A 26,232-nucleotide genomic window follows, 5' to 3' on the forward strand; every position below is an offset into this window, starting at 1 on the left:
TAGAGCAGTTTCTCAATTATATTGAAAAGTTGGATAGGGTAACAACAAGAACACACAGTGGGTTTACTCAGAAAGGTAATGGTCAAAATTGGCGAAATGGCAACTTTCAAAAAAGGGAACAAAACAATTATCATAGTGTCAGTCAAAATTCAGGGGGATATAACAATTTTCAAAAGAAGGACCATAATTTTCATCCAACACAAGAACAACATTTTCGCAGAAATAATCAACAAAATAGAGAACACTTTAGGGATCAAAATCACAGAAATTTTGATAGAGATCAGTACAATAGAAATTACCAACAATCTGGTAATGTTTGGCATAGGAATGGGAACAGAAATGTTGATCAGAGACATTGGCAGAACCACAATCAGCAGTTAAAGCAGGAACAAGTTGTAATTCAGGAAATAAAAAACGAGTAGACGCCCCCTTGAAGGTCCGCAAGGTTGAGGCAGAACGTGAGCATGATGAAAGGACCAATGGATGTGACTATCATAAACCCAAACATGACAGTTCCAAACCTAAGCTATCACATGAGGTCATTAGTTGTTACTTATTGAAGAAATTTCAAGAGGAAAACAATGATGATATTGATAAAGATAAAATTTTCAGTACACAAGAACATACAGTAGATAAAAGTAATTGTGATTCATTTAATTTGACAGAGTTTTACACTTGGGCAGAAAAGAACAACACTTTGTCAGATGATGTAATTTGTAGTAGTTCAGAGACGTGTGTGAATGAAAGAGAGAATGCACGCTGTGAGAATGAAAATATTGGTGAAAGGGATCTGGTAACTTTAGAAAGGGGAAATAATATTTTAGGGGATAATTTGAATGTGTATGACCTGAATATGTATAATGATAATGATGTTGATGATAAAGTTGGTAATGATGGTAATGGTATTGATGATGATGTTGAGGAAAGGTGTTTCATTAGTTTAAATAGGGAGTTGGGTATACACATGGTTGAAAATGGATTAAATAGTGGGAATATTATAGAAATTCCCAGGGATGTTACCAGGATGAATAAGGCTCACAAGCTGGGTGTATGTGAAAGTGTGAATTTTGATGTTGTTGGTAAAGAATCTGACTACACAAATAATGATGACACATGTATAACTTCTAGCCTAAGTGAAACTTTTACAGATACTAATGACACACACACATTTCTTATGAATCTATGGCTGAACAGTGAAACTATTTCTTTTGACAAGAACTTTAGAAAGATGCTTATTAATGTATGTGAAACTGTATGTCCTGAGTGGTGGAAAAAGATGAGATATTTTATTTTTGAAAAGCTGAAGGATAAGTACTTCAATAGTATACAATGTGATTTGGATGAAAATTCTTGGCTATTTGAGATAATAGAGAGTACTAATGACAATTTTTTATCTTGTGCGAATTTTATAACTGTGATGAATAATACATATAATGGTATACCATATGATTCTGATCAGTATAGGTTTGGGGAAATTGAAAGTGATTTATTACATGAGGATACAGGTTCTGAGAAAAGTGATCAATTTTGCAGTCCTTATATAAAAGTTCAAATTGGGTCATGGATTGGTAAATGTTTAATTGATACAGGAAGTGAGATCTTGGGAATATCTGAAAGGTTAAGCAAGAAATTGAAATTGGGTAAAGATTATGTTGAAATGCCAGTTGTTGAGGTAAAGATAAAATGTGCTACTGGGAAGAGCAGTAAATTGGTAAAAAGCCAGGCTTTAGTTACATTTTTAATTGAAGGCAAGTTGTTCACACATGGATGTTTTGTAATTCAGGAATTTAATGAGGATTTTCTTTTGGGTGTGAATTGGATAGTAAAAATAAATACAGCATTTGATTGGGTTGGAAGAAAACTTTTGATAGAAACTAGTGAAAGGGAATAGATTCAGACAAATTTTGTAAACACACTTGGTGATCAGAGTAATGGAAATTTTGACAGTATCAATTTACTAAAAGAAAATAGATTGGAGAATATTGAAACTCATAGGTTTGATACTGATAAAGTTGAATTTGGGAATTTAGTAAATTTGAAAATTTCAGAAACACAAAATTTATCTGCGGAGCAAAAACAACAGTTAGAAAATCTACTGTGGGACTACAGTGATGTTTTCAGTGACATATCTGGTAGGGTAAAGGGTTATCAGTGTGAGCTTCAGGTAAAACCTCATGAACCATTTTTCATAAAACCATACAGTATTGCAATATCAAAAAGACTTGCTGTTGAGAAAGAGCTGAAAAAGATGGAAGGATGTAGTACAATAGAAGGGAGTATCAGTGCATATAATAATCCTCTAGTAGTAGTTTCGAAAAAAGATGGTGGAGTAAGATTGGTTTTGGACTCTAGACACTTAAACAAAATTTTGTTCAGGCAGACAGACCATCCCGAAAATATTGATGAGTTACTCTATAAATTTACAGATATAAAATATATGTCAAGTTTGGATCTAACTTTGGGTTTTCATCAGGTACCACTTTTGGTTAATTCTAGGAAATATACTGCTTTCTTGTACAATGGTAAGAGTTACCAATATTGTGTTGTGCCATTTGGGTTAAATTCTTCTGTTTCCAAATTTATAAGAGCTTTGGATCATGTACTGGGGCAAGAACTTGCGTCTAAACTGATAATTTATGTAGATGACATTTTGGTTACAGGGCAAAATTGGGAGGAACATTTTTCGATTTTGAAGTCAGTTTGTGAAAAACTTAGAAAAGGGGGGATGACATTGAAATTAGAGAAATGTAAATTTGCAGTTTCTGAATTAAAATTTTTGGGTCATGTTGTCACAGACAAGGGAATCTTGGCAGATCCAGAAAAAATTAAAGCAATTTCAGAAATTCCTACTCCAGGGACTAAAAAACAATTAAAGTCGTTCTTTGGGTTATGCAGTTATTACCGAAAACATATAAGTGATCCAGAGTCTGAATGCACCATGTTTAAGTCAGTTACTTAAGAAAAACATTGTTTGGGTTTGGGAAAAAGTTGTCAGGAAGAGTTTGACAAAATTAAGCAAGGGTTGAGGAAGCAACACTTATTACACAGACCTGATTTTAATTTACCATGTTGTTTGAACACTGATAGCAGTAATTATTGGCTTGGAGCCGAGTTATTTCAAGAAAGAGTAGAGAATGGAGTTTAGATACATTGTACCATAGCATTTGCAAGCAGAATGTTGCTCAAGCATGAGAAAAATTTTACAGTCACAGAGAAGGAACTTTTGGCAATTCATTGGCCTTTTACAAAATTTAGAATTTACCTCATTGGGCATAAAATCATAGTATTTTCGGGTCACAAAGCTTTGAGTTACTTACAAGAGTGCAAATTATACCACAGTAGATTGACCAGATGGGCAATATTTCTGCAACAGTTTGACTTTGAAATCAAACACATAAAAGGTTCTGAGAATGTAGTAGCTGATTGACTTTCAAGGTTACCAATTGGGGGAGAAAAGGAGAGTTTTGAACAAGAGGAGGAAAAGCAATTTAAAATTAGATACTTGAAAGGGGTGGAAAATGAGAAAACAATTAGAACTATGTGTAACAAAATTAGAAAAAATCAAAATTTAGATCAAAGTTGGAAATTAATCAAAGAATGTTTAGGCAAGAGGGGGTATGAGAAACTTGATAAATTTTACAAATTACATAAGGGGATTTTATTTCAGAGAACAGATGTAGATTCTGATAATTGGAAACTGTGTTGGCCAGAGGCAGATGCTGAAAAGCTGATCATTTACATACATGAAAGTTTTGGTCATTGTGGGATACAGAAGTGCACTCAAAAGATACAAGAAAATGTTTATTTTTACAATATTGGAAAGAGGGTAAGAAAAGAATAGGCAACCTGTGACAAATGTCAGAGAGTTAAAGTGAGCAATCAAAGATGTGGTGGAGAGATGCAAAACATTATTCCAGAAAGACCTTTAGATCTTATCGCTGTGGACTTATATGGAATGTTACCAAAGAGTAAAGGTGGTCACTGTTACATATTTGTTATGGTAGATGTATTTTCAAAATTAATTAAACTATATCCAGTGAAAAAAGCTACTAGCCATGAAATTATAATAAAAATTGAAAGAGATTATTTTGCACAGGTGGGTAAACCAAAAGCTATATTATCAGATAATGGTTCACAGTTCACCTCTAAAAATTTGGAAAAAGATTATTGAAAGATCAAAATTGAAGCATATACTTGTATCTGTTTATTCTCCATCCACCAATCCTGCAGAAAGATATACACTCCTGGAAATGGAAAAAAGAACACATTGAAACCGGTGTGTCAGACCCACCATACTTGCTCCGGACACTGCGAGAGGGCTGTACAAGCAATGATCACACGCACGGCACAGCGGACACACCAGGAACCGCGGTGTTGGTCGTCGAATGGCGCTAGCTGCGCAGCATTTGTGCACCGCCGCCGTCAGTGTCAGCCAGTTTGCCGTGGCATACGGAGCTCCATCGCAGTCTTTAACACTGGTAGCATGCCGCAACAGCGTGGACGTGAACCGTATGTGCAGTTGACGGACTTTGAGCGAGGGCGTATAGTGGGCATGCGGGAGGCCGGGTGGACATACCGCCGAATTGCTCAACACGTGGGGCGTGAGGTCTCCACAGTACATCGATGTTGTCGCCAGTGGTCGGCGGAAGGTGCACGTGCCCGTCGACCTGGGACCGGACCGCAGCGACGCACGGATGCACGCCAAGACCGTAGGATCCTACGCAGTGCCGTAGGGGACCGCACCGCCACTTCGCAGCAAATTAGGGACACTGTTGCTCCTGGGGTATCGGCGAGGACCATTCGCAACCGTCTCCATGAAGCTGGGCTACGGTCCCGCACACCGTTAGGCCGTCTTCCGCTCACGCCCCAACATCGTGCAGCCCGCCTCCAGTGGTGTCGCGACAGGCGTGAATGGAGGGACGAATGGAGACGTGTCGTCTTCAGCGATGAGAGTCGCTTCTGCCTTGGTGCCAATGATGGTCGTTGCGTGTTTGGCGCCGTGCAGGTGAGTGCCACAATGAGGACTGCATACGACCGAGGCACACAGGGCCAACACCCGGCATCATGGTGTGGGGAGCGATCTCCTACACTGGCCGTACACCACTGGTGATCGTCGAGGGGACACTGAATGATGCACGGTACATCCAAACCGTCATCGAACCCATTGTTCTACCATTCCTAGACCGGCAAAGGAACTTGCTGTTCCAACAGGACAATGCACGTCCGCATGTATCCCGTGCCACCCAACGTGCTCTAGAAGGTGTAAGTCAACTACCCTGGCCAGCAAGATCTCCGGATCTGTCCCCCATTGAGCATGTTTGGGACTGGATGAAGCGTCGTCTCACGCGGTCTGCACGTCCAGCACGAACGCTGGTCCAACTGAGGCGCCAGGTGGAAATGGCATGGCAAGCCGTTCCACAGGACTACATCCAGCATCTCTACGATCGTCTCCATGGGAGAATAGCAGCCTGCATTGCTGCGAAAGGTGGATATACACTGTACTAGTGCCGACATTGTGCATGCTCTGTTGCCTGTGTCTATGTGCCTGTGGTTCTGTCAGTGTGATCATGTGATGTATCTGACCCCAGGAATGTGTCAATAAAGTTTCCCCTTCCTGGGACAATGAATTCACGGTGTTCTTATTTCAATTTCCAGGAGTGTATGAGGGAAGTTGGGAGACTTTGTAGAACCTATTGTAGCGATAAACATCCAACCTGGTTTGAGCACATTCGAAATTTTGAAGATATTACGAATAGCCTACAACATAGTTCCACAGGATTTTCACCGTATGAGATTATGTTTAATATTAGATCTCCAAATCTTATATCAGAACTTATTGAATTTCCTAAATGTACACCTTTAACTATGCAAGAGAGAGAAGATATTGTCAGGGAAACTATGAGGAAACAAGGGGAAAAGAGGAATAAAAGACATAACAATAGGGTAAAATTAACCACTTTCAAAATTGGGGATCTTGTTCTGGTCAAATCTCATGAAAAATCAATAATGTTAACTTCAGAAATTAAAAAATTCTTTGATATCTATATTGGGCCTTTTGAAGTCATAGAAAATCCATACCCTAATGCTTATCGTTTGGTATACCCTAAGTCAAAGAAATTATTTCGTCTCAGGAATGTTGTCTCTTTGAAACTATATAAACAGAAATCATAATTTCAAAATTTAAATAACCTATTATCATCTAAAACAAAAGTCCTCTACTGGAATATGCTTGTTAGAACAAAACAACCTGTACAACCAAGTGTGTATATTTGTATGTATAAATTAATAATTTGAAGTCACGTGTTAATTGAAACTGATGAAAAAACACAGTTGTAACAAAGAATGAGAGAAAGATTTATTTTTACAAAAAAAAGTCTCCATAGTGAGCATTTCTGAATTTTTCTAATTTTTGGAAGCTAAGTCTTCCCTGTGGGTGAAGGCATGCATGTGAGGACATGCATGCAAAGGTTTCAAAACCAATTTTAGACAAAGCCTCATGATATACGAGCAATTTATTACTCTTTATACTGATGTTGTGGGGAGCGAAAGTACTCTTCACAAGGATGTGACTTGTAGTAATATTGTAGTAGAGAGGCAAGTGTACATAAATAATTGCAAAAAATTTAGATAATACTGATGTATCTTCAGCGGTACTAAAAAAAAAAAAAAAAAAAAAAAAAAAAAAAAAAAAAAAAAAAAAAAAAAAAAAAAAAAAAAAAACAGAAGTAAAATATATATATAAGATGATGAGACTTACCAAACAAAAGCGCTGGCAGGTCGATAGACACACAAACAAACACAAACATACACACAAAATTCAAGCTTTCTCAACAAACGGTTGCTTCATCAGGAAAGAGGGAAGGAGAGGGAAAGACGAAAGGATGTGGGTTTTAAGGGAGAGGGTAAGGAGTCATTCCAATCCTGGGAGCGGAAAGACTTACCTTAGGGGGAAAAAAGGACAGGTATACACTTGCGCACACACACACACACATATCCACCCGCACATACACAGACACAAGCAGACATTTGTAAAGGCAAAGAGTTTGGGCAGAGATGTCAGTCGAGGCGGAAGTAAAGAGGCAAAGATGTTGTTGAAAGATAGGTGAGGTATGAGTGGCGGCAACTTGAAATTAGCGGAGGTTGAGGCCTGGCGTATAACGAGAAGAGAGGATATACTGAAGGGCGAGTTCCCATCTCTGGAGTTCTGACAGGATGGTGTTAGTGGGAAGTATCCAGATAACCCGGACAGTGTAACACTGTGCCAAGATGTGCTGGCCGTGCACCAAGACATGTTTAGCCATAGGGTGATCCTCATTACCAACAAACATTGTCTGCCTGTGTCCATTCATGGGAATGGACAGTTTGTTGCTGGTCATTCCCACATAGAAAGCTTCACAGTGTAGGCAGGTCAGTTGGTAAATCACGTGGGTGCTTTCACACGTGGCTCTGCCTTTGATTGTGTACACCTTCCGAGTTACAGGACTGGAGTAGGTAGTGGTGGGAGGGTGCATGGGACAGGGGGCGGTTACAAGGGTAGGAGCCAGAGGGTAGGGAAGGTGGTTTGGGGATTTCATAGGAATGAACCAAGAGGTTACGAAGGTTAGGTGGACGGCGGAAAGACACCCTTGGTGGAGTGGGGAGGATTTCATGAAGGATGGATCTCATTTCAGGGCAGGATTTGAGGAAGTCGTATCCCTGCTGGAGAGCCACATTCAGAGTCTGATCCAGTCCCGGAAAGTATCCTGTCACAAGTGGGGCACTTTTGGGGTTCTTCTGTGGGAGGTTCTGGGTTTGAAGAGATGAGGAAGTGGCTTTGGTTATTTGCTTCTGTACCAGGTCGGGAGGGTAGTTGCGGGATGCGAAAGCTGTTTTCAGGTTGTTGGTGTAATGGTTCAGGGATTCTGGAGTGGAGCAGATTCGTTTGCCACGAAGACCTAGGCTGTAGGGAAGGGACCGTTTGATGTGGAATGGGTGGCAGCTGTCATAATGGAGGTACTGTTGCTTGTTGGTGGGTTTGATGTGGACGGACGTGTGAAGCTGGCCATTGGACAGATGGAGGTCAACGTCAAGGAAAGTGGCATGGGATTTAGAGTAGGACCAGGTGAATCCGATGGAACCAAAGGAGTAGAGGTTGGAGAGGAAATTCTGGAGTTCTGGTTCACTGTGAGTCCAGATCATGAAGATGTCATCAATAAATCTGTACCAAACTTTGGGTTTGCAGGCCTGGGTAACCAAGAAGGCTTCCTCTAAGCGACCCATGAATAGGTTGGCGTACGAGGGGGCCATCCTGGTACCCATGGCTGTTCCCTTTAATTGTTGGTATGTCTGGCCTTCAAAAGTGAAGAAGTTTGGGTCAGGATGAAGATGGCTAAGGTAATGAGGAAAGATGTTTTAGGTAGGGTGGCAGGTGACCTCCATCTGTCCAATGGCCAGCTTCACACGTCCGTCCACATCAAACCCACCAACAAGCAACAGTACCTCCATTATGACAGCTGCCACCCATTCCACATCAAACGGTCCCTTCCCTACAGCCTAGGTCTTCGTGGCAAACGAATCTGCTCCACTCCAGAATCCCTGAACCATTACACCAACAACCTGAAAACAGCTTTCGCATCCCGCAACTACCCTCCCGACCTGGTACAGAAGCAAATAACCAAAGCCACTTCCTCATCCCTTCAAACCCAGAACCTCCCACAGAAGAACCCCAAAAGTGCCCCACTAGCGACAGGATACTTTCCGGGCCTGGATCAGACTCTGAATGTGGCTCTCCAGCAGGGATACGACTTCCTCAAACCCTGCCCTGAAATGAGATCCATCCTTCATGAAATCCTCCCCACTCCACCAAGGGTGTCTTTCCGCCGTCCACCTAACCTTCGTAACCTCTTAGTTCAGCGCTTTTGTTTGGTAAGTCACATCATCTTTGTTTTTAGATATCTTTTTCCTACGTGGAATGTTTCCCTCTATATATATATATATATATATATATATATATATATATATATATATATATATATATATATATATATATATATATATATATATATATATAGGGAAACATTCCACGTAGGAAATATATATATATACATATACATACATATATATTGAAGGAAAAAAAAAACACTACACTATATATGTCCATTATAATTTTTACTGTACAATATGTGTCTAGGAAATGAGTTTTACCTTACTATTATTTTCAATCTGTATGCTGTATGTTAGAATATTTCTCATGTATGTTTTATGCCATGTATATTTGTCATGTTAAATAATTTCTTTACTTGAATTTTTTGTGTATGAGATTGAGGGGGAAGGATCATTGCAACAACAGCCACTAACAAGTCCACAGATTCAAAGAGTCCAAATTTGGGAGAGGTTATCAGACTGCATCATTAATGTACTAATTGTGTAATACAGATCCATTGCTGAGTGTGGTCGGGATTTTGTTGTATATGTTCATAACAACAAAAGCCCTGGGGAGCAGTTGAAATGGATCTGGGAGATGTGTTATTTTTTACCGGATTTGTCGATACCAAATTGGAAATGTTTTCTTTTATTTTTGTCAGAATATTTTTTTATTGTAATTTGCCTTATTATATGCTAATTTACTTATATTTTTGAGAGTGAAAGCATACTGATTACTATTAGTAATTGTGACGAATAATATCAAAGAGACTGATTACAAGTGGAAGCTTGTGTGTTGTGTAAAATGTCTTTGACGCTACAGTTGTCTTTGACTGTAGTCAGCCGGCAGTGAACTCTTGGTGTCCATGGTGTTGACGGTAGAACAATGTGCAGGTCGCCGTCATAAATAATTTGTTAGTGAAGAGAAAGAATGAATTATGTTACCACTTTTTTTATATAAACTTTAAGAAGAAACCACATTCGAAGAAATGGTATTTGAAGCACCAAAAATGAGGCAAACACATTGAACCAGGTCATTTCTGCAACTGACAAAACTGCATTGTGGAATCATACTTCCAGTAGACAACTGAAGCCAAGACAAATATCGCCTTGTAAACATTTTACGGAAAAGGTACTGTCACGAAATATGTAAAAATTAAGCAAATAAAAAGTAGTGACCATATTTCATCGTGTAAGCTAAAGATACTATCAATTTATTGGGCACATCTTGAGAAGGAATCCCGGGAAAAACTGAGGGCAGAAGACCACGTGGGAGAGCACCAAACAGATGGCTGGATCAAGCAAAGAAGATTACCAACCTGCCTCTTCACATTATATTAAGAAAGACTGAAGATTGCTGTGGATGGAGACATCTGCCTGAAGTTACAACTACATAAGAATGAATGAGGAAAGGAGGTCGCAACACTCAGCAATGAGTAAAACGACTAATGATGATGAAGTTGCACAAATAATAGTAACCACCCACATTATTCTGTCAAATAACTGCAAACACCTCAGTCATGCTTCCTACTCTGCTCTTGGAACTAGACTTGGTTTTATGATGAGCCTTTGCATCGGATTTCACTGTTGCGGAAGTTGCTGAACTTATCATTGGAGTGGGCTTCCTCATCCGTTACAAAATACTGGCGGATATGAAGAACTCACACCTAATTGACAACACCACAGGCTTAACCGTGTTCAGAATTCAGCAGTTCATACTGTCAAAAGCTTTCAAAATGTGGTGCTACAGAAGAATGCTGAAGATTAGATGGTTAGATCACATAACTAATGAGGAGGTACTGAATAGGATTGGGGAGAAGAGGAGTTTGTGGCACAACTTGACTAGAAGAAGGGATCGGTTGGGAGGACATGTGCCGAGGCATCAAGGGATCACCAATTTAGTGTTGGAGGGCAGTGTGGAGGGTAAAAATCGTAGAGGGAGACCAAGAGATGAATACACTAAGCAGATTCAGAAGGATGTAGGGTGCAGTAGGTACTAGGAGATGAAGAAGCTTGCACAGGATAGAGTAGCATGTAGAGCTGCATCAAACCAGTCTCAGGACCGAAGACCACAACAACAACAACAACAACAACAACAACTGTCAAAATAATTCGAGCAGGTGGCGAGTACGTGGAGCTGATGCATGGATTTCTGGCTCTAATGTGATGCCCTGGAGTGCTTAAGGAGATAAAGCAAGACACTGTCAACTACATAGAGATGACCAACAGTCCCTTTATATCTTGCAGACCACTATGTTTGGCTCCAGATCATATTAAAATTGTGAAAGCAGAGTATGATTTGTGATGGTGTAATGGGGTCTTCCAACAGACCCTGGTCCTCACCACTACATTTGATACTGAAAAAGCGTGGTGCATGGCAGCCTTGTCGTGGCTACAGAGCGCTGAATGCCAGAACAATACCTGACAGATATCCAGTGCCATTGTTCTGTAACTACAATTATGCATTGAGTGGTGCAGCTATTTTTAGTGGCCTGGACTGTGAAAAACTGTATCTACAGATCCTTGCAGCTAAACATGGCATTCCCAAGACAGTGATCACCACTCTTTTTGGCCTGTTTGAGAGCAAATTTATGAATTTTGGACTCAAGGAATGCTGCTCAAACACAGCAACACTCCATTGATTCAGTGCTACAAGGCCTTACTTTTTCTCTTGCTTACCTGTACAATATTTTAGTTCTTTGGTCACTGCCAGAGCAACACTGGCAACATTTAATATAAGTTTGAAGTGGTTTTAACACCACTCCATCATCCTAAACACTGTCAAATGTGCCTTTGGCAAGCCCCAAGTGGATTTCCTAGGACACGGGATAACAATGGCAGGATCGCTACCACTGCCAGAGAAGCTGGAAACTGTCTAACGAACTTCACACCCAAACACGTATGTGTGTGGCATTTGAAGCAGCCAATAAGAGCATCACAGATGGGGCACTACTGGCATACCCCAAGCCTAATACTCTTCTGGCACCAGTAGTTGACGCCAACCAGTTGGCGATCGGCACAGCATTACAACAATGATTAGTGACACACAGCAACTACTTGCTTTTGTCTTGTGCAAACTATCACCCCCACAAAAGCTGTGGTGCGCCCACGACATAGAACTCCTAGCCGCTTATAAATCAGTCAAATACTTCAGGCCTCACCTACAAGCTAGAGACTTTATTATATACACTGATCATGAACTGCTAACTTACATCTTTCACCAGAGTTACACAAACTTTTCACGTAGGCAACACAGTCAGCTAATGTTCATCATGCAGTTCAGCATGGATGCCTGGCACATCTCTTGTACTGACAATGTGGTGGCCGATGGTTTATCTCAGGTTGGAAGCATTACTAGCACGATCGATTACACCAAACTCACTGTCACTCAACAATCAGATCAGGAACTACAAGGACTTTTATCAACAGGAACATCGACACTGGATTCACTACTTATCCAAATTCTTGAGAGTGATGTCAAATGGTATTGTGACATGATCACATCAAAACTGCAGCCATTCCTACCAACAGTCTTCAGAAGAGATGTCTTCAATATGCTACATGGCTTATGTCACCCCAGTATTCAATCGACGACACACCTAGTGACAAATCGTTACATGTAGCTGGAAATAGTGAAAGACTGCCATGAACAGGTGAGGTGTTGTGTTAAATGCCAATGCAGCAAGATACGCCACCACATGCAAGCACCGATAGCAAACTTTTCGACCACGACGCCCTGTTTCAATCATGTCCATGTCGACGTTGTGTGTTTGACATGGTGCCCCAGTCAGGCTGCTGGCAAAGGTATCAGCATAAGGAGTAGGTTCCCAGATTTGAGAGTGTCTCAGAGATTTCTTAAGCAACAGAATCCAGTATGTTGTCCTCAATAGTGAGTGTTCATCAGAGCAAGGGCATCCCAGGGAAATGTGATAGGCCTGCTATTATTCTCCATATACATAAATAATATGATGGTAAGGGTGAGCAAAAATCTGTGGTTATTTGCTGATGATGCTGTGAGTGTGGGAAGGGTCATCATTGTGTATCTGTAGGAGAATAAAAGATGACTTAGACAAAACTTCTAGCTGGTATGATGAATAGCATCTAGCTCTAAATGTACACAAATGTAAGTTAATGCAGATGAGTAGAAAAAACAATTCTGCAGCCAGACACAGTGGTTTGTGTGTGTGTGTGTGTGTGTGTGTGTGTGTGTGTGTGTGTGTGTGCGCGCGCGCGCGCGCAACCCGCTGATGCATGAATGTGTGTGTGTGTGTGTGTATGTTGTCTATTTCCGAAGAAGGCCTTCTGGCCGAAAGTTTGTGTGTTACACAGTCTTTTTGGTGTGCCTGTCTGTTACTCAACATCTCCGTTATATGGTGGGTATCACTCTATCCTTTTCATAAAATCATCAACATGCAAGTATTACAGAGATGCTCTGGGAACTCAAATGGCAATCCCTGGAGGGAAGACGACATTCTTTTCAAGGAACACTGTTGAAAGAAAATTTAGAGACTTGTCATCTGATGATGACTAAAGAACGATTCTACTGCCCCCAATGTACATTCTGCATAAGGACCACAAAGATAGGAGAAGTTAGGGTTCATACAGGAGCATATGCACAGTCATTTTTCCCTAGCTCTTTTTGTGAGTAGAAAAGTAAAGGAAATGACTAGTAGTGATACAAGGTACCCACCATATGGTGTCTTGTAGAGTATGCATGTAGCTGTACACGCGATGGTACAGCATGCTACACTGCATTTATAATGATTTTTTTAACAGACTGTATGCAAATATTTTGGTTGGCAAAGAAGTAAAACCTACACGCAAACACATTTGCATGAAAGTTGTTTGCTGCACAAAAAGATTCTTAAAAAATCTGAAGAAATTGCTTTCGAGGTAGGGCCTATAAACATTCTATCTCTTACATATCATTTCTGTGGAGACGGAGAAGAAACAAATATTCTAATAGCATCAGCACAGAGAACACAAAGCAGTCATTCTTGTAACTCACAGTGGAACAGGAAAAAAAACTCTAATATATGGTATGAAAGTGGCCTCTACCATATATTTTTTTAGTCATTCACAGAATATTCATGTAGATGAACGAAAACATAGTCTGTTTTCAGTGTAGCAGAACTTAGTAATAAGCTTTCTCAGAAGATTAAACACTATAATAATCGCAAAAGAAGAATCCCACATATTAATATTTGCATACCTGAGTGTGTTTGTGTAAAAACACACAATATTTGAAATACATAATTTAGCAGACAGACAGACCACTCAGCATATAACAGACTTGTCGAGCTGTCGGCAGGGACACACAAAAGATAATTAAAACTTCTTTAGCTTTCAGGAGAAAACTTTTGATGAGCCAAGGTATGAAGGTGTGCCCTTGCGACCCCCCCCCCCCCCCCACACACACACACACACACCTCACAGACCTATCATCATGCCTAGAAATGAGGGACATCCTACCCAAGAACCTTCCCACTCCTTCTAAAGTGGTATTCAGTCGTCCACCCAACCTACACAACATCCTGGTCTGTCCCTATGCCGCCGGCTGCACACCTGCTGCCTCCCTCCAAGCCACTAGCTACCAGCCCTAACACCTATTCCATTTTAACACTGCTTTCTCTCACTCCCCACCCAATCTTTCTTCTGAAAGGCAGCAAGTTTTCATTCTCTTTTGTTGTGCCTCTTGACAATTCGATGCTTCTACTATTTGATGAGTGGCCTTCCTGACTTCCAAATTATTTACATTCTGCCAGAACCTTCCTTAATTTATTCAATTTTGAACGATTTTTATGCGAGCAAAATAATCTAGTTCCCTTTCTCAACAATTATAATTAGTAATTACAGGTTTTAGGCATAAGTATATGTTCTGATGACATCTAATTAGACATAAAGTTAGTTGCAAGACTTGTTAATGCGTAATGTAATACACTTACATAAGGCATTTTGATCACCAGTAATACTGTATATGCTAAACCCAGACTGATATCCAACACAGAGCCTGCCTTCACTAAAAATATTGAGAGTCTGTGCTTGAGTTGGTAACATTATTTCTCTCAGACGTTTATGCCGTGTCTTCGTACGTGTTACTTCATATATAATTAGCTGAGATGTATTCTGAAACATAAAACTATGTTAATTATTTCATTCTAAAATCTGATACTTCACAAATAGAACGTGACCAAATTAGTACAAGTATAATACAGTACCTGTCTTTTTATGGCAACACAAAGGCAGTAGCCAAGTTGAGGTGCACGTCTCATTACCCCTGTTGCAAAGGTGATACACCCCTTTGTTTCAGCTACTTTAATCCATTCTACATCATCACCATCCAGTGCCCGCACTGGAATCAGGCGTAGATGTCTCTGTTTCCCAGATAAAACAACTAACAATTGCTCCTCAACTATATATTCTAACTGATACACCTTTTTACCTTCTCCAACACGAGCAATTTCTGAAATGAAATATGATGCATTCTATAGTACTTACACACACACAAACAAACAAACACACACACACACACACACACACACACACACACACACACACACCACAAACAACAACAACAACAACAACATAATAATAATATATTAAGTTAACGTCTACATCAGACAGAATCATACAAAATCAAATGCTCAAACATGAACATACTAGCATAACCACTGCAACACCTTTGTTGGTACTTGCAGCACAGTACCATGTTGATATTATGTGCATTATGTTCATTACATTGGCTAATTTAACATATATTAGGGGCACGTAAAATGAAAAGGTAATCTTCCAGTGAATCAGTTATATGTAATTTCATCCAAATACATTCATGGGGCCATTACACTTCTTACTTTTCGAATGATTACCAAATGGAAAAAAAATATGGAGTTGTGTCAGAGACTAATGGTCACTTTCACTTGTGTGTGTGTGTGTGTGTGTGTGTGTGTGTGTGTGTGAAAGAGAGAGAGAGAGAGAGAGAGAGAGAGAGAGAGAGAGAGAGAGAGAGAGAGAGATTTCTTGTTTCCTCATATTATGAAATTTCCTGGTGCCTATACAATTCCATAGGGAAGGGGGCTATAAAGTGTATAATATCTAATACAGTGACAATAAGACAAATATATTTGAGAAACGAACTTTTAACAAGAGTAGAACACTGTTAACAGATTACTAGCTAATGTAACAAATCTATCTGTCACTTGAACAGGGGCCCGCAAGATTTCTCCATGTTGTGCAAATGTTTGTAGAGCCCAGTAAGTTGCGCATTCAGGCTATGAGGTTGATGATAAACTAATTACTGATCACTGTGAATTTTATTAGCACATTATGAAAAGGTTTCAATGAAGCGATATATTGGATTCTGTTCATAGTCAATTAATCTCATGATAAAATTAATGGAACACAAAAAAAAAAAAATGTTTTATGTAACACCTTTCCTGAGGAGGCATAGTGCTGAATGTTTATGATATTGTGCGGGAGTACACCTTGTGAGAAATTAGTTTGAGATAAAGCAGAAGCTGAATTTTTGTGTCAAATTTATGAGTGATTCTTATATTCAGTAACCAGGGAGGGGATGGAAGGGGATGGAAGGGGAGAGGAGGCAAAATGGAACACTGAGAATCTGAACAAAAAAAATACTATCAACTTGTAAGCAATAAAAACAATGAGGGACTACCATATGGGTAACATCTCAAATAACTGGGATATGTTCAGTAAGGGTGTGAAAGGAAATGTAACAATTAACAGTACATATAATGAGAGAGAGAGAGAGAGAGAGAGAGAGAGAGAGAGAGAGAGAGAGAGAGAGGGGGGGGGGGGGGGGGGGAGAGAGAGAGAGAGAGAGAGAGAGAGAGAGAGAGAGAGAGAGAGAGAGAGAGTGAGTGAAATCTGCAAGTGTGGTAAGCCACACAGCACTACAAACATGTAAAGGATAACAATCTGCATGACACACCATCTTAAATTCACAGTGCTAAAGGATTAAAACCACCACCTCTTTTCACCTCAATTATCATTTACATATTAATATTACAGTGGTAATCTTATCTTTAGGTTCTTGCTTTAAGTTTTCCTCACAGATTGTCTTCTTTGCCTCTAAGAGGCATTGTTTTTCTATTTTCTATGTATTTGTCTCAAATGCCTCCAATAACATTATAAAAAGTTCAGATCAACTGTGTTTTGAGTATGAACAAATAAAATAATATAAGCCAGAACAGACTTCTGTGAATAAAGTAGCTTACCACTTCGATCAAGATCCAAGCAGAACAAACCCTCCTCTGTTCCAATGACTAGACGATCAGGATCTATAATGGCCCCTGACATTGCATTTTTTATAAAAGCTAGTGTATTATCCAGCAGCTCCTTTGCTCGAAAAACCTGTAACAAAAAACATGTCTCATGACTCAATGCATACACAGTTGTCAAGTCTACACACACACACACACACACACACACACATATATATATATATATATATATATATATATATATATATATATATATATATATACAGACTGGCATTAGTGTAATGGACATTTACACAAATTACTAATTGATATGTTCTGGCGTTTTATTTTCTATAGATATTTCAACTGCCAAAACTAATGAATATTTTCCCACTGAACTACAGCATAAAAGTGCGAGAAGTTGAACACTATGTAGACACAATTTGGTTTTGGGGAGTAACAAGCTATTCCAAATAGTACCATCCCACGGATCACTAGTATCTCTTCCTGTCTTTACAAAGGAAGAAGAAGGAAACAAGCAAGAAACACGAAATACCAATTTGTTTTTGTTGTGACTCGCCGATCATTCAAAGTGCCGCCGCACAATTACGCGTGTCCTCTACGTGCGGCGCTGTCTGCTGGCCATGCAGCAGCTGCACCACCTAAGCGGCCAGCCGAGCAGCGGCCGCTAGACTGGGACTCAGTGCTCATTCGAATGCTAATGTGTACACATGTCTTACTTGTCAACTTACTCTGTGACTTATGTGTGTTGTTGCGTCGTTCCGAAATATATGTGTTAAACTTAAAAGTTCAAACAGTTTTATTATTTATACAACTATTATCATCATTGGTAGACCAAGGACTGAATACAGTAAGCAGGTTTGACTGCATTGCAGTAGTTATTCAGAGGTGATGAGGCATGCACATGCTAGACTAGCACGAAGAACTATATGAAAGAAGTCTTCCGGTGTTCTCATGCCATTGAGCCTTCTCCTGATTGTCCCTGGGCCTGTATGCGAGCCAGCTGCCTAGCTTCTGCAATCCTAGTGATAAGAATCATAGGAGAATCATCCTGAATACTGTCTAGTTGAAAAGGGAACAGTGTACCCATTTTTATTTTGGGCTTGTAACAGTGGAATAGAAAGAACAGGGTGACGTCTGTTACATCATGCTTCTCAGTGTTATGTGTGAAAGTCACAATGGGCAGTGCCGTATCCCAATCACTCTGTTTGACATCAATGTACATTGGGAGCATATCTGTCAAAGTCTTATTACAATGTCTGTGAGAGATGTAGCAGTGTTAAATTACCTATGACACTAGTCTCGACTGGAAAACTTTTCTATAACCAGAGATCGTCACACAGGGTGCTTTGTGTTTCAAAATGTTGTCTGTTACAAGGTGCATCAGTGGTTGGCACAGCTTCGGAAAGGGTCAGGTAGTGCAGACTCTTACCCGTCGATTCCAGTTTGATGACTTTGGGAATCTTCCCAAGACGCCAATTCCAATTTGGTGGAATGGCACTACTGCAGACTGAACTGGTACCTGATTCTGCCTTTACTCTTCATGAATCTGAGTGCAGGAGTGTTGAGGAAAAACTTCAGGATAACTGCCCATGCATTAAATGGGATGACAAATGACTGTTTCTGCCCCACTGTGTCACAGTTCCTCTTATACAATGATCTACTGATTAATTAGAATTCTCCTTTGGTTGCTTCCTCCTCCTTCACAGCTTCTACGGTTTTCAGCATTGTTGGATCTTTCCTCAGTTCAGCAGCAATGTAATTTAGTGTAGTGATGACTGTGATTTTATCCATGCTGCTGTGTTCAGCCAAGCAAAGGCGGTTGGCATCCTTCTGCTTTGACGTATCACTGTGATCTCGTACACCTGAAGTCTCAGTGCCCATTTCAACAGTTGGCATAACAGCTCTTTCAGACTAGTCAAACAGCATAGTGAACAGTGATCCGCCACAACAGTGAATGAGTTGCTAAATACATACGGTAGAACTTGCTGATGCTCCAAACAACTACAAACCACTCTTCTTTGTATGAATGCATACTTTTGCGGCGACATCTGCTAATAAAACATTCTCGGGTTTCAAGCCGCGTCAAATGGTTTACTGCCCACGAGCGTTCGGCAGAGATCTCATCTGCCATTGTCAAGTGGATGACTGTCGTGTGGTTGTCATTGCCGTGCTTATATAGTCGCGCCGTTGCTCGTGACGTCACTGATGCTCGGTCCAGCACCATATATGGTAATGTTTTGGCCACGCTACTGCTGGGCCCGCTTCAACTGCCTCAACACTGGATCCCACGCTGTACTCAGCTGCAATCCACCATCTCTATTGAAGGTGTTGTCAGAAATTCTAATCTCTATGGCCTCGTTTATCACGCTATCCCAGAAGCCATTAGTCCTTTTAATAACAGACGTCTCATCAAATGCAATTCGGTGTCCATTTTCCAGAGCATGTTTTGCTACAGCTGACTTTTCGGGATAGTGCAGACAGTAACACCTTTCATGTTAATGTTCATACATCGGACAGATGACACGTACAGTCCAGGAGAGATGCACAGAGCACCGCAGGTACACCTGTCTCTTACAACCTAATAAATCTGTGGTGGCAGAGCACTGTATTGACACTGGGCACTCTATAGTGAACGATAATGTCAAATTTTATTCTTGACTTCATCTTTCTGGGGCTCAGTAGTGAAAGAAGCAATTGAAATTTGGTTGGTGATGAATTTTAATTAATAGAGATAGTGGCTTCAGCTTGGAAAAATCATGGAATGCGACAATTTCTGTAATTAAATCACAAAGACGTCGAGATGGTACAGCTCTCCGTGACACATCAATATCACTGTGTGGATCGACTGCGCAGTCATAGATTTAATTTCCATGCATATGTTACACCTCTTTGCCGCCTATCAACGTCTCTGGCACCTTGTGTATCTTGGGTAGGGGTTCTGTCCTCGAGTTAAAAGGACGGAGCAAGTGCTGGAGTGTCTGTCACATCAGCTCACTCTGAAGTATTCAGGCGAAATATTATGGGAAGAAACTGAATTTATGTGGCTGCATGCCTGAAATTTTATGGAACTGTCTTTATGCCGCGAAAACATGAAGATGCACAACAACTAGCACTTTATTCGCATGAAGTGTTGAATGCTATTGACAAGGGATTTCAGATCGATTCTGTATTTCTGGATTTCCAGAAGGCTTTTGGCACTGTGCCACACAAATGGCTTGTACTGAAATTGCGTGCTTACGCAATACCATCTCAGTTATGTGACTGGATTTGTGACTTCCTGTCAGAGAGATCACAGTTCATAGTAATTGACGGAAAGTCATCAAGTAAAACAGAAGTGATTTATGGCGTTCCCCAAGGTAGTGTTATAGGCCCATTGCTGTTACTTATCTATATAAACAATTTGGCAGACAATATGAGCAGCCGTCTTAGGTTGTTTGCAGATGACACAGTCGTTTATTGATTAGTAAAGTCATCAGAAGATCAAAACAAATTGCAAAACAAATTAGAAAAGATATATGTATGGTGCGAAACTTGGTAGTTGACCCTAAATAAGGAAAAGTGAGAGGTCATCCACATGAGTGCAAAAAGGAATCCGTTAAACTTTGGTTACATGATAAATCAGTCAAATCTAAAGGCTGTAATTTCAACTAAATACCTAGGAATTACAATTACGAACAATTTAAACTGAAACTCATAGAAAATGTTGTGGGGAAGGCTAACCAACGACTGCATTTAATTGGCAGGACACTTAGGAAATGAAACAGATCTACTAAGGAGACCACCTACACTATGCTTGTCCATCCTCTTTTAGACTACTGCTGCAGGGTGTGGGACCCTTACCAGATCGGATTGACATACATCGAAAAAGTTCAAAGAAGGGCAGCATGTTTTGTATTATCGTGAAATAAGGGCGAGAGTGTCATTGAAATGATACAGGATTTGGGGTGGACATTATTAAAACAAACATGTTTTCGTTGCAGAGGGATCTTATTACAAAATTCCAGTCACCTAAGAATGTGAAAATATTTTGTTGATTTGTTGATACTAACCTACATAAGGAGAAATGATCACCACGATAAAATAAGGGAAGTCAGAGCTCATATGAAAAGATACAGGTGTTCGTTCTTTCCGTGCACTATACGAGATTGGAATAACAGAAAATTGTGAAGGTGGTTTGGTTAACCCTCTGTCAGGCACTTAAATGTGATTTGCAGAGTATCCATGTAGATGTAGAAAGGTGACTGCAGCATTACATAATCCAAGCAGCATAACTTTAAACTTCTCGTGACCTTCAGGCGTTATGAAGCTACGTTTTTCCTGGTCAGGCTCATCAGCCTCAGTTTGTCAGTAGCCTCCCGGTATGTCCATAATTTAGAAATATTAGGTTGGGGCATAAGTTTGTAGCGTTTTTGTTCTGTGTGCTGGTATTCCAGTTGCTATGGGTTTATTTATTGACTGTCATTTTTTATTTGTAGTTCATTGCTGCTATTTGAGTTTATGTATTGTCATTTGGATTTAGTGAGTGGAGTTGTGGATGTTAGAAAATGAAGTACCCAAGTGTGGAGACACATTCTTCTGTTTGAGTTCAACAGAATGGTGAGAGCAGCAGAGGCAGCCAGAAAGATTTACACTGTGTATGAGAACAATGGCATTGGCCAGAGTATGGCAAGAAAATGGTTTTCTGATTTTAAGGAGGACCATTTTGACATTAGTAACTTTTCAAATCCAGGAAGACCACCCGGATTTAATGAAGATCGGTTAAAAGCATTAATCCATAATGATCCAAATCAGTGTACTTGACAACTGGCAAATGTGATGAGCTGTGATCATTCCATCATCATGTAACATTTGTATACGATGTGAAGGATCAAAAAATGGGTCGTATGGGTACCACATGCTCTGAGCAAAAATCACAAAAATCAGCCATATGTGCATCTCTGTTCACTCATCATCAATTGGTTTGTGAACAACACTGCCCATTTCTATCCTGCATCATTATTAATGATGGGATATGGTGTCTTTATGCTAACAAAGGAGAAGAAGTGGTTGAGACCACACAAAGACGCAACTCCCTGTACAAAAGACTTGTACGCATGCATCTGGCGGAGCAACAGTGGTGTGGTATACTGCGAATTATTTCCCCAAGGTTTAACCATCACTGCTGACATTTATTGTCAACAACTGAGATGTCTTGCAGATGTCATCCCAGAACAATGATTAGGAAGACTGCGTGAAGTGATGCTATTCCATGATAATGCCTGCCAAAATTCTGCTAGACTGAGATAAAACACTATATAGGAGTTGGGTTGGGAAGGCATCCCACACCAAACTTATTCACCTGATAGAGTGCCCTCATATTTTCAACCTTTTCCGCCTTCTATTGAACAACTTTAATGGAACTTCCTTTCTGGATGGAAATGCACTCCGAACATGACATGATGAGTTCTTCACCTCAAAACCACATGATTTCTACAGTCATGAATCAAAAAGTTACCCCAGTGTTGGCAGACTGTTGTAAACTGTGAAGAAGAATATTTGTGAAGGAGAATATTGAATTGAAGACTAAAGTCTGTGCTATGTATATCTGTGTGTTTACATAACTTGTGGAAAAACACTATGAACTTACGCACCAGCTTAATAATTTACTACTTTCAAGTAGTCTAGGATGTAATCAATGAGTCGCAATGGGTACACATCTTTTTTTCCCTGATATTGCTCAGTTGTTGGTAGTTCATGCAGAAACAGTATGTGCCATCCTTTTTCTTCACAAGGACCACAGACTAGGGTAACTGTGCATCGTTCAGTCGGTGACATCCAGTACAACTGCTCTCTAATTGAATGATATTCAGTGTTGATACAGTGTTTTTCCATGGTCACTTGGTCTGTCTCTTCTCCACTCTGGATTTGAAAGCATCTAAAACCAGATGCAGAATGGCTACCACTTGCTGACATTGTTCCTTAGTCGGACCAGATCCTATTGGTAGTTCAATAGTAGCCTCCTCCAGTGCACTCTCTGTGGTGGTAGTGGAGCATGATTCTTCATCGATGGCACAGAGCTGTCCATCCTGGACTAGTTCGGCTGTTCCTATGCACATACCTTTAGGGACAAGCTGTGGCTGCTTGTCACAATTAGTGATCCAGAGTTCTTGACCAGCTGCAGTGCTTATGATTTCAATGGTACATATTTTTCTTTTCTGGGTCTTAGTACCTTTCTCCAGTTGACAAAAGCTTCACAGTTTAACTGACTAGGTGGATGGCTGGAGCTCATTTCACTGATGACAGTACAATAACAATGTCTTCAAAAACTAACAACCACCCATAACAGTTTTTTTTATGTGTGCTCGTTGGAATAGTTTTTTTAACCTGGAGATCTGAGCTTTGCAGTCAATGAGTGCTTAAGATGCTTGCAAGAAGTTTCATCCAAGAATAGCATTATGACTTCATTCTCTTAAAATAAGAAATTTGAAGGGCTGTGGTCTGTCACTGATAGTTATTCTTGCAATGCATGCTCCTGTTGGCTGGATATATTTATCATTTGCAATCTGCAGCACAATCACTCTCTTATCATAGAACATAGTGGTGGTAATAAGCATTTGACACTAAGGAAAAACAGGCCCAATCCGACTAGTGCCCGGTCAAGTTGGCCATCGATGATGATCATAACGAGATTTCCTGACATCTTGGTAACTGTCCTCCATTGAGGATTTTGATTTGTAGCAGCCTCAACTCCATAGATGGTCATCTCACTTGGTTCTCCTGAAACCTGTGACTAGATGAGGGGCTGGTACCTCTGTACGATGCCAGGGAACATGTATAGCATGTCGGGGAATTACCTCATCCAGGGTACAGCAATGGGCTTAATCTCAAGATGATTATAATCACCTGCAGTTACCTGGCTTGAATAGGACACTGCTGTCATGGTTGATGTCTACCAGCACAATAGTTGTCAAACATTTGTCATCTTAATCAAACAGTCCACAGGTGTACTGCTGGTTCATGGGCACAACATTTCGGCGATCATCATCAAGTGCACTGATGAACTGAGCTCCTGTGGGTGCACGGCTGAACTAATATTCCCTGCCCCCGCGAGATGCTCTGCCCGTGACCCACGCTCGCAGCAGTGCTTTGGTGGTCGAGGAGATGCTAGCATCGGTGTCTCTGATGGCGCTGATGTAAGCTCTCTGTATGCCTTGGTCAGCAGATCATTTTGTTTGCTGAGAGTCTTCTTAATTGCACTCAGTGCTGGTTTTGAAGTCTTGCTAAGAGTAGAGCTGCAGTCTCGGTTGATGAGATCATCACTGGTATGAATTTCTATGGCCCCTCTAATAATGCTCCCACAGTACTTGGAAGTCTGTACCAAGATCCTGGTATGTTCGTACTCCATCGCATGATTCTCGGACAAACATTGCTCTGTTTTCTGGAGAATACTATGAACAAATGGAAGGAATCAGTTTGGGCAGCCCATTATCACATGCAATTGTGAATTTGTATATGGAGTACTTCAAGGAGGATGCCCTGGCATCATCCAAATGGAAACCTACATGTTTCTTTTCTGTTATGTGCATGACACATTCATTGTCTGGCCCCATGGAAGGGACAAACTCCTTGACTTCCTTGCACATTTGAGCTCCATACATCCCAACAGAAAATTCACATTGGAAGAAAACATATACTGACCTGCATTTGCATGCAGAGAATTGTCACCACCCTTCGCAGAGGAATGGGATACTAACAACACTAGTACACAGGGCCTGCACCATTTCAGGTGCAGATGGTCTGCTTCAAGAGCTGCAACACTTCAGAAATGTTTCCAAAAAAATGAGTACCCAGAGTGGCAGGTTAGGTGTGCTCTCTGCTGCTCTACAACAGTACAACTTGTGGAGATGGAAGAAGCTACAAAGGAAGAGGCACCCACTGTCTATTCTGAAAAATCAGACACATACTGAAGAAGCACCGAGTAAAAGCTGTCTTTTGCCCACCCAATAAAACACGAGCATTATCGGGAAGTGTGAAAGATGATCTCAGTTTGCGGAAGGCCAGTGTATACCAGATTATGTGTCAATGTGGGAAGACATATTTTGGACAGACAATGCACACCATCAAAGATTGTTGCCAAGAACACCCGAGGCACACTCAACTGATGTATCCCAAAAAGTCAATGGTCACTGAGCACTGTCTGTCCAAGAATCATGCGATGGAGTATGAATATACCAGGATCTTGGCACAGACTTCCAAATACTGGGACAGCATTGTTAGAAAGGCCATAGGATTTCATAGCAGGGATGATCTCATCAACCGAAATTGTGGCTTTAATCTTAGCAAAGTTTGGGAACCAACACCGAGTTTAATTAGGAAGACTCTATGCAAACAAAACAATCTGGCAACCAGAGCAGACAGACAGCTTACATCAATGCCATCACACATGCTGACACAAGCATCTCTGTGACCACTGACTCTAATGCACGTCCATGGACGGAGGGGCTCATGGGGACAGGGGATATTAGTCAGCCATGCACCTTCCGGAGCTCAGTTCGTCAGCATACCTGATGATGGCGACATGTCTGATAGCCGAAGTACTGAGCCCTTTGGACACTATGAACCAACAGTACACCTGTGGACTGTTTGATCAACAAATACACCAGTAGAAACTTAAGAATCACATTTGTCATCTTCTCTGCAGTAGTGTACAATGTGTACAGGGCATCCACAGTCAGAAACACAACAGTATGTTGTCCTTTGTCCTCCAAATGTCTATTCTTTTGTGTGGTGTAATACTTTGCAGGTGAGCTGGTTTACCCAAATTGGCTGAATTCTGGAACCTTGTAGCTACAAACAAGCCTGACCTCATCAACAGCATTAGTACAGAGACAGGGATTAGTGACCAAGTCATCAACATAAAGTCTATGGTTACTAAACTTTATAAACCAATCAAGAAGGCATAGAGTGTGAGAAAGTAGATAAGAAGTTGTTAGTATGCCACATAGACAATGAACTGACATCATTTAGTTCCAGTACGATGGACAAAGAGGAATTATGAGAGAAGTTTAAATGGACTGTAAATTGTGCTCTGGAAAAGTATGTGCTGAGC

At 40.5% G+C, this 26,232-nt stretch overlaps 1 protein-coding gene across 1 annotated transcript in view; it reads right to left on the minus strand.

The window, feature by feature from the left end:
* The window catches only part of LOC126481445 (serine/threonine-protein kinase Genghis Khan), a 382,862-nt gene that overhangs the window by 66,095 nt on the left and 290,535 nt on the right, over positions 1 to 26,232 (minus strand). Inside the window, exons 24-26 of the mRNA XM_050105210.1 lie at positions 17,136 to 17,271; positions 15,120 to 15,364; positions 14,847 to 15,027 (exon numbers count right to left, since the gene is read on the minus strand). Of these exons, the coding sequence (XP_049961167.1) occupies positions 14,847 to 15,027; positions 15,120 to 15,364; positions 17,136 to 17,271 (562 nt within the window). The remainder of the gene's footprint in view (positions 1 to 14,846; positions 15,028 to 15,119; positions 15,365 to 17,135; positions 17,272 to 26,232) is intronic.

This window comes from Schistocerca serialis, chromosome 5 (genome assembly GCF_023864345.2).
Source record: "Schistocerca serialis cubense isolate TAMUIC-IGC-003099 chromosome 5, iqSchSeri2.2, whole genome shotgun sequence".
Taxonomy (NCBI): Eukaryota; Metazoa; Arthropoda; class Insecta; order Orthoptera; family Acrididae; genus Schistocerca; species Schistocerca serialis.